The 13,189-nt window shown below is 39.7% G+C and overlaps 1 protein-coding gene across 3 annotated transcripts in view; it reads left to right on the top strand.

The window, feature by feature from the left end:
- Positions 1-13,189, top strand: part of nalcn (sodium leak channel, non-selective) — a 92,954-nt gene that overhangs the window by 9,141 nt on the left and 70,624 nt on the right. For all 3 annotated transcript variants that reach the window (XM_056260636.1, XM_056260634.1, XM_056260635.1), the window contains exons 3-4: positions 1,495-1,686; positions 2,803-2,940. In XM_056260636.1, the coding sequence (XP_056116611.1) occupies positions 1,495-1,686; positions 2,803-2,940 (330 nt within the window). The remainder of the gene's footprint in view (positions 1-1,494; positions 1,687-2,802; positions 2,941-13,189) is intronic.

The following is a 13,189-nucleotide window of genomic DNA, read 5'->3' on the forward strand; positions in this document are numbered from 1 at the left end:
AAACTAAGCCTTTGAGTTTTGGTTTGCCATATACGATAAGTCTTTCATTTATGTTTCTAGAGTGCCTGATTAGTACTTGATTTCCAATGGTTCTTAAACTACACAGTAAGAAATCTCTTGTACATTAAACAAAGTGTCCCTGAATAAAGTTCATCACCTTCTATGGGAGAATTTTGTGTATTCCCTGGGAATCAAACTTACTAGCACAATACTTTAAAAATTCTGTGATTTAATGGGACTTAGGAGAGAAGTCTCTCAAGTAACAAAACCCAAAAGAAGCACTGCAGTTAATGATACAAACATTCAGTTATTAAGTGATATATAAATTAACATACATGAGTTAACTGCATGCTTATTATATTAATAAAATAATAAAGTAAATGACACGCAGATTGCACGATCGTTGCGTAAATGGTAAATGGACTGCATTTATATAGCGCTTTCACAGACCTAATGGCCACCAAAGCGCTTTACAATTTGCCTCACATTCACCCATTCACTCACTTACTCATACACCGACGGCGGTGTCAGCCATACAAGCCAACCTTCCGGTTTGTAGACAACCTACATGAATCACTGAGCCACTGCCGCCCTCGTAGGCTATGCTCAATATTACAGCAGCAAACCTACAATGTCATCAATTTTCAAACAATATTGAACAAACCGGGTGATCTGTAACTAGGAAGTGAATATAATATATTATAATCTAAAATAACTTTAATCATTTTCGAGCTCAAAGTCTGATATGAAAACGGTTTGGTTTCATTTGTGACGCAGTTTAAAATGCGTTCATTTTACGAGCAAATTTTGACATTCAGAACAATAATATCAATAAAAAAGGCGAAATATAAGAAAACTCACCTGTAATCATTTACGCACTGAGAAAAAAACATTTAAATTGTTGAATAACAGACCAGCCGGCCTGATTTGTAACTCAGCTGCTGATTTTGCATGGCTGTACCTGGCTGAGCGCCGTATAATACAAATCACTCAGAGGGCGTGGTTAGGGCTTTCTCACAATGTTTGTTGTGCAGAAAGACCTTCTCCTGAGGAATACTGGATGATTTTTCTAGGTTTAAAAGTAACAACAGGTCGCATTCTGCTTGAAGCAAATGGATCGATATCTATTCTCTGTTCTTGATCAAAACTCAACCTAGCATCAATGCATCATTGCTCAAATTTGTTGTCACCTAGAGTAAGTTAGTAACTGCTTGAGCAACTATGCAATTTGTTACCAAGTTACTCAAGGAAGATTCCAATATCAACATTTGCTCATTAAATATCAATGAAACAAACACCGCTATGCTCCGTAGCCCTTCTTCTTGTGATAGTTTTCATGATGGTATTTGTGCCAAAATTGTGTAATGAGATGCTTCGGCGGATATATTGGTTGGTTATTGCTTTGAACAATTGATTTATCATTCCAAGATGCATTTTAAGCCAATATTAAGTAGGAAATACCTCAAATTAAAATCCTTCCTTCCTTTCCTGCAGGTTTTGCGAGTGGTCCGTCTAATAAAGATCTCCCCAGCACTAGAGGATTTTGTGTATAAAATTTTCGGTCCAGGGAAGAAACTCGGCAGTCTAGTGGTGTTCACTGCCAGTCTGCTCATAGTGATGTCTGCCATCAGCCTGCAGATGTTCTGCTTTGTAGAGGACTTGGATCGTTTCACAACATTTCCACGGGTAAAGCTCCCTCTTTCTTGATACACTGAATGTAGTTGTGGATCAAAAGATGAAATGCTAAAATAATTTGGTCTTGGATGAACAAAATGAAGTTCTTGAAATCTGTGACATTTGTTTGGAGATTTTGGTATTCTAACAATCTTTTGTGTGATTTAAATTGCTGAAATGTTAAAATACTTACAATTATCACGTCAGAAAAACTAGAGATTTCAGAATCCAGTCTGGACCAAAATATCTCTAAATCTATTATAATACCTAATTTGTCAGTAGATGCAAGACTTTCTTCCAAGTTTTTTGATACTATGTGCTCATGAGAGGGGTTCTCATTAGTGGTGTCTTTTTATCCTCCGTTATTAGTGGGACTCCACTGATCCCAATGCGTACTGGGATTTGGAGGGGCTCACATAAACAGATGCCGCTCATTTCCAAGGCGGGTGGCACGATAACCATTGAAGATAATGATGTTTACCCAGTTCCCTTGTCAATAGACCTGTTGCAAAATTATCTTCATCTGCAGTCACTCAGAGACAGTGTGACTGTAACCAGGCTTGGGACCAGCTGAGTTTAGACCTTCATTTGACTTCCATGGAAAAACGACCATGAAAATGTGGTCTCATATCTCCGTAGGATTCTGAGACCTGGGACACACTGTTTTTTTTTGTTTTGCATCCATTTCAGTGAATGTTGTGCTCTGCCTTGTCTTATTTTTGTTGCTGCATTGTTAGTCAAACATCCTTGTATATACATGAGAATATATTTAGGAAAAGCAACAAACGCAAAATTGTTACTCTGCTTTGGTAGTTTTCAAATTTCCATTTTGTTTGGGTGATTAGAGAGGTCAAATCAGAGTCAGGACAATTAATGTCATCTGTCAAATTCATGAATGTCATCTGTTATGCCTATTAACTTTTAAAAGTCTAGTTCAACTAGAAATAAAGGTTTTTTCTCCTTCATGTTGTTCTAATGGCATACGACTTTCAGAATATCCAGACTGACTGGGGCTGCTATAAGTTATTTGACTAAAGTATTTTTAAGGAAGGACGTATTGTTGTTTTCTGATAAAAGTGAAATAATAAAAGAAAACAGGCTGATCATTTCTCTGTTTCTATCCTGTAGGCATTTATGTCCATGTTCCAGATTCTTACTCAGGAGGGTTGGGTGGATGTCATGGACCAAACGCTGGTGGCAGTGGGACAGATGTGGGCTCCAATCGTGGCCATATACTTCATTCTCTACCACCTCTTTGCCACACTGGTAAATATGATTTGTTGTGCTTTTCCTGTAAGATAAAACAAAAGGGCTTCGATAGTGCTGCAATGATGACGTATTTTTGTTGGCCAACCTAGAAGTTAGCATCACCCTGGTTCCCTCGACAAAAGCCCAATATGATTTTTCCATTGGCTTTTCGATTATTGACAAAAGTTTATGATACTTACACATTTTATTCATCATACTAGTCTTCACAAATGAACTTATATATTTTGAAGCCTAAACACAATTGCCATCTAACGTAACGTATCTACAGTATAAACGACTATAAACTAACTGCACTACAGTGATATTACTTCATCTCCACCATTAAGCTTCCAACAACTCTTTCAGTCTTTCAAGTTTGAGTTAGAATAGTTTGCAAGAGCACATAAACAATGAGGCTGTGAAAGTGGACTAGCGAGTTCGCCGTCATGATGTTTGATGTGCCCGAAACCTCTGTAGTCCAATTTAGCCACTTGTTAGCAACACCTTTTCAAGACAAGTAAAGACTTTAAAAAATCACTGATGTATTTTATGTTGTAGAATAAAATGTGAGAATATCTTGAGCTTGTGTTAACCACAGACCTTATTTCAGCCATTTAACCAAAAACCCATTGGCATCAGGACAAAAGTCTAAAATACTAATTTGTTTCCAGGTTTTGGCACTACACTGACACATACTATATAATGGTGGTACAGACATACTGTATGATAATCTGGGTTTTAAAATGTAATTCTGGAAACTAATCTAAAATAAAATCAAATAAAATGACAGGTGAAGTATCAGCTCACAATTGTTTCTCTGGCATCTAAATCTGTAAACAAATCTAAAATAAAATCAAATAAGATGACAGGTGACGTATCAGCTCACAATTGTTGCTCTGGCATCTAATTCTGTAAACAAATCTAAAATAAAATCAAATAAAATGACAGGTGACGTATCAGCTCACAATTGTTGCTCTGGCATCTAATTCTGGAAACTAATCTAAAATAAAATAAAATAAAATGACAGGTGACGTATCAGCTCACAATTGTTGCTCTGGCATCTTTGATGCAAGGTAAAACTATGAGAGCATGTGGTCATGGGATTTACACAGGGTTTACACTTACAAGATAGCTGGCAGTGTGTGATGGAACATGTCTGAAGCCTGTTCTTCCTCATTACTTTTGCCATTCATTTTTGGCTTCTTGTAAAGGTCCCCAGTTCCATGTGTTGCACATGCTCTATGTTTTCAGGGACACAGCAGCAAAGCAAATGCATCTAAAATGAAGACAGCTTGTGTTTGTGCCGCTGGGAGCCAACCAGACTGTTAGAAAATGAATAATCCTTCATCCTCCTTTCCTTCTCTTGATCTTCTGGCTTACCTAGCCATCAAGAGAACATATTCAGAGATCCTGCAGCAGGTTGGATGTTAGTGAGAGCAGTTTTCCAGCCTGTAATGGCCAGTTTTGTGTGGTTTGAAGAGATGCGGCACTCTAGCTGCTGTCTAAAGTACTCAGGTACTTAGTGAGTGAGAATAAAGGCGATCAGTCTGTGTGTAGGACTTTCTGTAGAACACAAATTGAGAACTGCCTGCTACAGTATGTTAAGCAGAGACTATAAGGACCTCAAGGGGAAAATCCTGGTTTGTTTTGTGACTATCAGACTGCTTGTAGCCTGAAAACTGCCTGATTCAAGTAGTGTATGGAGTGGATATGGTTAAATTCCTGTGCTGCCTCCCAGCCATCAACAGAAAGAAGAGGAACAATACTTTCTTAGGAAAAATGACAGTGAAGTGCCTCTGAAAACATCCTAACACACATGTATTTTCCAGTTGTCACCTGACATCACACACTCCCTTCATCCATATTTTTATCTTTAAAAAACACGTCTTTGGGGCATTTCACAGCCACATCACGGCCCCTGTCACTCCCCATTACAGATATTACAGGCAAACATTTAGCCATTGGTGACTTGTTGATGGTTTACCAGTTGTTTCTCTAGTGAGACGAGTGTCACGTTTCGAGGGAACGGCCGAGGGCTGTGTGTAAACCATGCAGAAAGTTTGGAATAGCAGAGAGACTTTTAATTTTTTGTAGAAATACAGCCGCTTCCAGCACAGCATGCTATCTTTGACAGTGTCGGACTTTAGTTTTTGTTTCACAAGTGTCTCAATTTTGCACTTGCTGTGTATTTTATGCAGATTCTTGTGTTCGGCGAGTGGCTGTGCACTTTAATAACAAACCTGTAATTTAAGGAATTCATAGTCTGTCAACTGGGGTGGGCGATATACCGGTAGACATGATTAACTGGTAGAGACTTTGGACTATCGTCTCTTTCCAAGTTACACTCGCGTGACGTTTGCTAAAGTCACAAAAGCGTATCTTTTGCATGCTTTTTAAGTATTGCGGTTTAAAAACAAGTGATTTTAAACCGTTGAAGCACAGTAAGCAGCCAAAAGACAACTCATTTAGCTATATGCACATGCTGTCAGAGAGACTGTTTTGCAGCGCTATCTGAGAGACGCGCGCACTAATGTTGTACTGAAATTTTAAAAATGTGACGATACCAGCATTTACCTCTAGCATTTTGAGCACTGTTGAACAGATTCTTAAACACCTCTGATTGGCTATTGTATTGTGTTCATGCGCTTAACATATATGTCTGTGATTGGCTACAATAATCTATCATAGGATCTGTCTATCAGCATATTAGAGATCCGCTGAAAGATGCCTGCTTTCAAACGCTCTCCTGTGTTCTGTGTAAGTGCTTGGTGAAGAGCATCAAAGACGTCTATTTACAACATGTTTTTGAAGTGTTGATCATTGTAGCCAATCACAGACATATGTTGAGCGCGTGAACACAATGGCCAATCAGAGACAAATATGTTGAGCGCGTGAACACAATGGCCAATCAGAGGTATTTAAGAATCTGCTCAACAGCGCTCAAAATGGGAAATACTGGTTTCGTCACAATTTTAGTACCGAGTTGGTACCAAAGTCGGTACTTTTGACAACACTAGTGCACATATAGTCCATGGGCCAGACCAGATATTGGTACCATCTGGGTGGGCAAAACCTTATCTGTACTAAATTGTTTATGGGGTTAATATAAGTTATTTTTAATATGATAACCTTTCCACAGTCCCAGTTTTTTATACTTTTTTTTTAGAATTGCATTTTCCTACTTTTATGAATTAGAATTATTTTTGAAAAATACACAAACGCCCAATACCATAATAACAGTGATCTAATATTAATACCAAGCAAACTAAAATATTTGTAAATATCAATATCTTATATGTCAAAATATCAATATATGTCAAAAATAATGTCAAAATATCTTAAATATCAAAATGTCGATATCTTTGAATTCACACTGATATTTTGTTGTTTTGAGTTGTAAAAAATATAAAAGAAAAGAAAAATAACATGTATTGTCGACTCTGTCTACCATTGGAAAGTCATAAAATGTACGTACGATTTGTTCTTAATTTTTGTATAATATATTTCAATAAGTTTTGTTTTCAGGTTCATGTGGAATTTATTAGGTAACAGCTTTGTAACACAAGAAAATAAGAAACGTTGAATTTCAGGTAGATATTAACCCTTAAAGACCTAGACCATTTTTGGAGCACATGACTCGCATGACTTGGCTCATCCTCTGGGACCTCTGCCTTGGGTCCTAGCTAAAAAGGATGGGTCTCTACGCAAGACCAACAAGGCAGTTTTGGCCAGAGAGTTGGAGAAGAGCGTGTCCCCAGCTGAGGAAATCCCAGAGCCATTAACAACCGCCATTGATGGAATGAGCCTGTTACAGAAACTGAAGGGCCAAGACAATTCCTTTGCGCAGTTGGCTGTCTCAGCTCTGGACAACAAGCTGCACGAAGGGGGGAAGAGCCAGCGTATAGATGTTGTCTTTGATGTGTACAAGGACATCTATTACACGGAACGTGAAAATAGAGACACCAGCCACCATAGTCACATGTTTGCCGGGAGCCAGAGCACCTGACATCAAAGCAAATTTAAAAGTGCTGGCTAATGCTAATCGTAAATTATCTAAGATTATTATTCACGTCGGCACTAATGATTTTCGACTCCACCAAAATTAATGTCAAAGAGGTGTGTGAACTCGCAAGTACGATGTCAGGCACTGTAATTTGCTCTGGCCCTCTTCCTGTTCGCAGGAGTGATGAGATAGTTAGCAGATTGTCATCACTCAATGGGTGGCTGTCTAAATGGTGTCCGCAAAATTAAGGGTGCTCCGATTAATCGTCGCCGATCATAATCGGCCGATAATTGCTTTGGGATGTGTGATCGGCGGTCTCTATAAAGGCCGATCCAGAAAAGCCGATCAGATGACGCAAAACTCGCGAGACAATTTTTTTACGCCCTGGTAAAAATGGCTTCACCGGTCTGGCAATTCTACAACAGGGCTCTCAAGTGTCAAGCATTGAGCGTGACAGTCACTCATTTCGGTCTTTTGTCACGCTCTCCCGCCACACATTGTATTTCTCACGCTGAAAAACTATTTGTAATATATTTAATATGCCGCAGCGGCCAAAACTCTGGCTGCGCCGCTCTCACTGTGGAACCGGCATGAATCAAGCGCGTTTCCTCTGGTGTTGTTTGTCGAGCTACACAATAGCCAATCAGAAAATAGCACTATTGTATCTGGGTAAGATTTAACGCAACAACCAATGACAAAAATTTATCCAACCACCCCCCGACACCGCCCCCCTCCCCCCCCGTGCGTCCGTCAAATCATTCGTACATATTTTTTCTCTCATCAAAACTGAATATGTTCATCAGCGGTTACAGTTATATCAAGCAAGGATACGTTTGTGTTTTATTTTGTGATTACACCGGAATGAATAGAGTCCGCAACAGCGATAGATTGAAGCGCGCGTCCGAGTGAAGACTGCGCGAGGCACAGAGGACTGTATCCATGCAACTGATCGCCGCGGCAACGAGCGTGCAGCTTGAGTTCAAAAACACATTTTAGCGCTAGATTTCTTATTTAATAGCGAACTAAATGAATGATCTGCTAGTTAACTGAAGATGTTTTATTTATTTATATTAGGTACATGGTGGGACAGACTTCACTGGATCTAAAAAAAAACAATCTAACCATAGATGTGACCAGTAGTGGTGGCTTTCTTAATCTGTTTAAAATAATTTTGCAAGGGTTCTTCACACACACACACACACACACACACACACACACACACACACACACACACACACACACACACACACACACACACAAAAGGTCTACCTCTCTCTTCCTCTCTAAACGCCCACAAAATCTGACTAAGCATCCCAGAAAAAAGCAAAGTTATAGATACAGATATGGAAGTTGTTAGTTTTTTTTTTTTTTTTTTGCTGTGCACTTTACTACCTGTGGTCCTTTAAGTGTATTAGAAAAACTGATGGCTGACTGACTCAAAACATTATTTTGGCTATAGCCTTTTTGTTTTTAGTTTAAAGTAGTCTAAAGCTAAATTTAAAGACTCAGATGTTCTGTCTTTTATTAATTTTATTTTATATTCTACAGGAAAGTTGTTTGTCAAGCCCTAAGCTGCTCCCAATAACCAAGCTGCTATGTTAATACATGCTGCTTGCAAATAAATACACAGGTGTCAATTCATTATGCATTGTCTTCTCTTAAATGTAATACTTAATGTACATTGTTGTTAAATATAGTTTAATAAGTAATGCTACATGATAAAAAGAAGTCTTCAAATAGACCCTGTAATCGGTGATCGGTATCGGTATCGGGTGATACAGCTTCCAGTAATCGGCGATCGGTAATCGGCCCCAAAAATCCTGATCGGAGCACCCCTACGCAAAATAATATAGAGTTCATAGAAAATTGGAAAAGTTTTTGGGGCAAGCCTGACCTGTTGAAAAGAGATGGTATTCATCCCTCCTGGGCTGGTGCTGCTCTTCTCTCTAGTAATATGGCACATAGTCTTAGACCTCAAACATGACAATCTGGGGCTCAGGTCAGGAAGCAGACAGACTGGCTAAACCGACCGTCTGCCAGCTGTCTCACGTCACTGAGGTCAGACAAATCCCATCACTTAGAGCCTCTTTCACCTAGATATCATCATATAGAGACTGTGTCTGTTCCCCGAATTAGGAAATACAAAAAACCTCCAAACCCATCTAAGGGTAAAAATTTAAATGATGTTCAACAAATAAAAAACAGATATAATACAATTGAGCAAATGATAAAGCTTGGGTTGCTGAATATTCGATCCCTTACTTCAAAAGCACTTATTGTTAATGATATGATTACAGACTATAACCTAAATGTGCTGTGTTTGACAGAAACCTGGCTAAAACCAAACAATTACATTACTTTAAATGAGTGCTGTTATAAACATGAACCTCGTCTGAAAGGCAAAGGGGGAGGTGTTGCTGTAATTTATAGTAATACTTTCAAAATTACTAAGAAGTCTAGTTTCAAATATAATTATTTTGAAGTGTTGGTGCTTAATGTAACAACATCGAGTGTAAATGATAAATCACGTTTGAATTTGTGCTGGCTACTGTATACAGGCCACCAGGGCACCATACAGACTTTATCAAAGAATTTGCTGACTTTCTATCAGAGTTAGTACTGGCTGCAGATGAAATCGTAATTGTTGGTGATTTTAATATACATGTAGATAACAAAAAAGATGCATTGGGATTGGCATTTAAATATATGCTTAACTCTATTGGAGTTAGACAACACGTGTCAGGACCTACTCATTGCCGTAATCATACTCTAGATCTAATATTATCACATGGAATAGATGTTGATGCCGTTGAAATTCTGCAGCAGAGCGATGACATCTCAGATCATTATCTAGTCTCGTGTAAACATCATTTAGCCAAGGCTGCAAAGCCGACTCCTTGTTACAAATATGTTAGAACTATCACTTCTGCCACTAAAGATTGCTTTATTAATAATCTTCCTGATCAGTTCCATCATTTCAGCATCCCGGATAGCCTAGAAGAACTTGATATTGCGACATAAACTTTTAACTCTCTTTTTTCTAGTACTTTAGACACAGTTGCTCCGTTTTGCTTAAAGAAGATTAAAGAAAATAATCCATCTGGGTGACCAATGTGGTTCCATTCTGGCCATGCATGCTCTTTCGGGATGTGATACCACCTCATATCCTGTCGGGAAGGGGAAGGTGTCTGCATTCAAGGCCGTGAGAGTCGTACCTTATAAGCTTCTCCACTGTATTAGAGAGGCAGAAGCCACAGATTTACAGATCACAAAAGCAACAAGGGCTTTCTTTCTGGCTCTGTACAATCAGAGAGTTCCTGTAACCTTGGATGCAACCCGGTATGAAATTTACCGGAAGCGGAACAGTCCCCCAGCAATGAAGACACTAACTGCTACAGAGCGCAATATGCGCCTTCATGGAAGACGTGCCAGCCTACAGGTGCTGCTATGGAAAGCTGCAGACCAGCCTGATCCACCTGCTGTGGATATCACCTTGTTTGGATGGAACAAGAAGATGGGCCTAAAGGAAGGAGAGGAACTGATTATGCCCACCCAGGAGTCAAGTCAAGTTGCTCCTCCTGCTTTTTTAGCTGTTGTCAGCTTTGGTTGCAAAGCCGGGTTGAAACCTTGCACATCAGCAAAGTGCAGCTGTGCAGCTGCAGGTCTGGCCTGTACCAGTTATTGTTCCTGCAAAGGCAATGATGGTATATGCTGCAACATACTTACACAACACCAAGAACACAAAGAGAGGGATGAAGGGTCTGGAGAAGATGATGACAGAACAGACGAACAGTGAATATGATGAGGCTGCCTTTTGTTCATTAATTGTGAGGCATAGCAGTTTGCCTGAAGGTGGTAGCCAGTGTGTGCTTTGTTGGGGTGCGGAGGTGAGGCCCTCTTGCTTAGCCTTGCGTCTGGCGGGCTGACCCGGGTTGCCCAGACTCAGTTTTAACTCTTGCGTCCTACAGAGTTTTAACTGGGTCCTCGTTGGATCTTGTGCCTTGCGGACCAACCTGGGCAGCCCTTCTGCCATTCGGGCGTTGCCCTAGCGACTTGCACTCTTGTATGGCATGTATATAGTGTATATTTGTACATGATTTCCATTACACGAGAGTAGATGTTAAAACTTCATGCTGATTTGTACTTGCCTTTTGCCAAGATAAGCAACACTAAGACGTAGCTTTACAGTAAACTATACTTCTCCATCCATTTACGCTTCTTTCCATATGGTGGTGTGACTCCCCTTCTGTCCGGCGTTAACGACTGCAGTGTACTTGGCGCGTCAGCACACACGACGGCTGCAACTACAGTGTGGTCTCCCTAGTGGACCAGCACGACAACCGTCTGGATTGAGCTGAGTAGGGGACATCTCCAGGGTCTTCAAGTGGGCACCTTCCATCCTCAGTGTTTCGTCGACTAGCCCACGACACCTCAAGAGGGCTCGACAGTGACTCTGGCGTCCCAGAGTCACCCCCCTCCGTCCCCCACTCAACTCAGCCCAGCTTACTGACCTCTACATCCCTCCTGCTGCTGAGACCTAACCACAATCTCTCCGCAACCCAACCATACGCGCCAACCCGTTTGTAAGGCTGTCGAGCCCCACTGGTGCGTTAATATGCAGTTTCAGTGGCAACGGTTCCGTATGGCATACCACCTACCGCAAAATACAATATCTGCCCAACCACCGGTCATTCACGCAATATACACAGGAACGTAATGACTGTAAATACTATACAACCTATACAAATAAACCAACAGACTCTTCAAGTTTTTCAAGAATTCTACGAAACTGTAGCGTGGTTCGTTGATCACACATGGTGATGGGTTTAGGTGATGTCATCTCAATGGGTGTCTTAAAGACCTACCCCATTAATATGTATCGTACAGTTTCATGATCCAAGTTATGTTAAATACCCGCATTGATTTTTCCTCCAGAAATGCATGACATTCAGCCTAACAAAGATTCATCGTTTATCCAAAAAGCAATTTTTAATTTTTAAAAGTGTCAGGATGGGATTCAGCCTCGCTACACCCGGAAAACAATGCATCAACATTCACAATAGCACTCATGATTGTGAAATGTAAAATTATTTTGTTTACCATAAAAATAACCGAAAATTATGCCTGAAAGTAATCATAATCTGCCTAAATAAATCAAAATATGTCATAAAATTATCTCTTTGAAATCTGAAATTGCCAAAAATGAAATCAGCATCCTCTAAAAACCACTCACATATTGTAGAAATTGACCATACAGTGCAAAATATCTGGTGAAAATGGACAATTAAGCTAATAATGCTAATCATGCTAATTGCTCAACATATGCAAATTAATTAGCATCCGGCCGTTTCTGTATGCTGGGGACCCATACTTCACATTTCTGCAATAAAACGTTGGTGTACTCAACATTTCCGGGTTCACCTAGTTGGCTAGACTATTTCATGATATTGGGGTATTACGGTTTGACATGCTAAAACTCCCAAATTTACCAATTTTTAGCCATTTATTTTGGAATGATTGCCTTTATCTCATTATTTCACTAATTTGGAACCTACTTTATTTGTGATGAATGAACCACTTGATGAATTATCAACTGGATGAACCAGATTATTTCCATGGAAGGTACTTTTGCCATTTTTTCCGCTTACAGGGGTCAGTCACTTCAAGCGGTCATAACCACTACTAAACTGCCAGTTGGCAAGGGTTATCATGTCAAAACATTATCTAGGGATGCATAGGATGTAAAAAATCACAACTAGAATTTGCCCACCCAGATGGTACCAATGCGTGAAATTTTGGGTCTTGGCCCAAGGACTAATATGAAGCTGCCGCTCATAAAGCGCGTGAGAACTGAACTGAGTGCTTTTTGCAGGCTAATTGAGCTTAAACGGTTAAATACGCATACTTATGTGTCAAAGTGATCATGTCTTTGCAAGTAAACAGTCATTTATGTCTTAAGTGAACGTAAACAGTTGTGAAAGAAAGTGCACGAGTATATTGGTCTTAAAGTGACAGCATCCAAATTTACTTGTTTTTTGTTGTTGTTGTTTATTGAACCAACCATTGGAGCAGTTTATTGACATGATAGAGCTTCACAATGCAATGCACAAATACTCTGCAAAGATAATTAAATATTTGCACATGAAGTACTATAGATCCGTGTTTACCATTTCTTGGAAATGTCCTCTGTGGAGAACAAAATGTACTCTGGTCTTTTGACAAGTTTGAGTGAGTGAGGAGCAGCCGTTTAAATTTGACATTTGA

Source organism: Rhinichthys klamathensis, unplaced genomic scaffold (genome assembly GCF_029890125.1).
Source record: "Rhinichthys klamathensis goyatoka isolate OS25496 unplaced genomic scaffold, OSU_Roscu_1.1 h1tg000177l_1, whole genome shotgun sequence".
NCBI classification, from domain to species: domain Eukaryota; kingdom Metazoa; phylum Chordata; class Actinopteri; order Cypriniformes; family Leuciscidae; genus Rhinichthys; species Rhinichthys klamathensis.